The sequence below is a fragment of the Brachionichthys hirsutus genome, chromosome 19, assembly GCF_040956055.1.
Source record: "Brachionichthys hirsutus isolate HB-005 chromosome 19, CSIRO-AGI_Bhir_v1, whole genome shotgun sequence".
Lineage (NCBI taxonomy): Eukaryota > Metazoa > Chordata > Actinopteri > Lophiiformes > Brachionichthyidae > Brachionichthys > Brachionichthys hirsutus.
In genome coordinates this window covers 386301-388800 of record NC_090915.1, presented here as the reverse complement: position 1 = coordinate 388800, position 2500 = coordinate 386301, and the positions used below count along the sequence as shown (strand labels likewise).

At 52.1% G+C, this 2500-nt stretch overlaps 1 protein-coding gene across 1 annotated transcript in view; it reads left to right on the top strand.

The window, feature by feature from the left end:
- The window catches only part of fech (ferrochelatase), a 13353-nt gene that overhangs the window by 3675 nt on the left and 7178 nt on the right, over nucleotides 1-2500 (top strand). The window contains exons 5-7 of the mRNA XM_068752690.1: nucleotides 201-335; nucleotides 1450-1556; nucleotides 1866-1964. Coding sequence (XP_068608791.1) covers nucleotides 201-335; nucleotides 1450-1556; nucleotides 1866-1964 — 341 coding nt within the window. The remainder of the gene's footprint in view (nucleotides 1-200; nucleotides 336-1449; nucleotides 1557-1865; nucleotides 1965-2500) is intronic.

Sequence of the window (2500 nt, the reverse complement as noted above, 5' to 3'; positions counted from 1 at the left end):
CTGCTTAATCTCGCCGTGAACGCCAGAACGCCGGGCTTGTCCCTGAAGGCATCACTCGGCTGCTTGATCTCGCCGTGAACGCCAGAACGCCGGGCTTGTCCCTGAAGGCATCACTCGGCTGCTTGATCTCACCGTGAACGCCGGGCTTGTCCCTGAAGGCATCACTCGGCTGCTTGATGACTCTCTCCCTGTCGCCGCAGCTCCTCACAAGTTCTACATCGGGTTCCGCTACGTTCACCCGCTGACGGAGTTCGCCATCGAGGAGATGGAGAAGGACGGGGTCGACAGAGCCGTGGCCTTCACGCAGTACCCGCAGTACAGCTGCTCCACCACCGGTGAGCGGGAGAAGAGGTTCAGAGCGTTTCTCTTTCTGCGTGGGGGGTGGGGGGGGCTTCGGTCCGTGCTACGTGGCTCGCTAGCTCCAGAACAGTCGTCGTGAGTTCGAGCTTCGTTTCGTTCTCCTAACGGAGAACAACTTCAGATCCACGACGTGCGGAACACGTTCTAGTAAAGGTTCATGTTCTGAAGAGAACGTTGCACGGTGACGCCCCCCCCCTTACATTTATAACTCGGATACCATTGTTCCAGAGAGGAGCTGCGTGAGGGGGTGGATCCTCTTTCCGTGGCCTTTGATGCCGCTGGAGGCCTGAACCTGAGCGGCTTTGTAGTTCAGACTGGCGTCTGTGTTTGCTGCTCATGAACCTGACGGCCAATCAGGCGCCGGCGGGGAGACGTCACCTGACCTTTCAGAGACATTGGGTGGGGCGCGTGTGTCGTTTCATGTCTGCTGTGTAAATGCACGAGTCCCTTTGATGTTGAGACGGGCTTTATTTGTTACCCTCGCCGAAGCGGAAGCGAGGGTATTGCAATTGGGTGCGTTTGTTTGTCTGTCTGTCTGTTTGTCTGTCCGAGCGCATAACTCAAAAACTAGTACCCCAATCGACTTGAAATCTTTACACAAGCAAGGTTCTGTCCGTGGCTCGGTCCTCCCCGAGAATGGCGTTGATCCGGATCTGGATCCAGATTCTAGAATTATTTTTACATCTGGAATTGTGCCTCTGCTGTAAACTGCCACTTTAAGAGGGAGGGACACGAATGGCATGATGGGAAAAAGAGTCCAGAAGGAGTCTTGTAGTACGTTCCGGAGCAGCAAGCTAGAGCAGGTTTGGCCCCTCTGATCCGGAAGCCCTGTTTACTGTCTCACAAGATCCAATAGTCTATTGGAGGCGGGGTCTGCAGTCTCTGATTGTCGTTTTCTAGTTTCCTTTGAAGGGGGAAAGTTCACTTTGAACACCTCCGAGGTTCGTCTTGGTGAAAACAGTTTGATTACTGATCGACTGACCTGATCACAGAATAACCCCCCCCACCGTGGGGTCGTCAGGGGGGCGTGGTTTCCATTAGAGGGGAGCGATAGTCGGTGTTAACGAGTTCTTACATTTGTGTAAACAGGCAGCAGCCTGAACGCCATCTACCGTTACTATAGCAACAGAGGCCAAAGACCCAAAATGAGCTGGAGTGTCATTGACCGGTGGCCCACACACCCCCTGCTGGTCGAGGTGAGACACGCGCACACGCACACGCACACGCACACGCACACACACACACACAGTTGACTCAAGTGTCAGTTAGGAGCTTCTATTGCATCATTAACTGATGATGCAGCCAGTCGTCATGGCAACTAAGGTGTGTGACTGTGTTTATTATATCTTTTTGCATTGTGTGTGTGTGTGTGTGTGTGTGTGTGTGTGTGTGTGTGTGTGTGTGTGTGTGTGTGTGTGTGTGTGTGTGTGTGTGTGTGTGTGTGTGTGTGTGTGTGTGTGTGTGTGTGTGTGTGTGTGTGTGTGTGTGTGCGTGTGTGTGTGTAGTGTTTTGCAGAACATGTCCATAACGAGCTGCTGAAATTTCCACAAGAGAAGAGGGACGACGTCGTCATTTTGTTCTCAGCCCACTCTCTACCGATGGCTGTAAGTACCATGATGGGCTAGTACAGTACTAATACTGCTAGCGTACCGCTGCCTGTAGTCTTAATATTATGGGCTGGTACCCTCCAGGTCAGTGATACTACTGCAGTACTGCTATCCTTCAGGTCAGTGATACTACTGCAGTACTGGTACCTCCAGGTCAGTGATACTACTGCAATACTGCTACCCTTCAGGTCAGTGATACTACTGCAGTACTGCTACCCTTCAGGTCAGTGATACTACTGCAGTACTGCTACCCTTCAGGTCAGTGATACTACTGCAGTACTGCTACCCTTCAGGTCAGTGATACTACTGCAGTACTGGTACCTCCGGGTCAGTGATACTACTGCAATACTGGTATCTCCAGGTCAGTGATACTACTGCAGTACTGGTACCCTTCAGGTCAGTGATACTACTGCAGTACTGCTACCCTTCAGGTCAGTGATACTACTGCAGTACTGGTACCCTTCAGGTCAGTGATACTACTGCAGTACTGGTACCTCCAGGTCAGTGATACTACTGCAGTACTGCTACCCTTC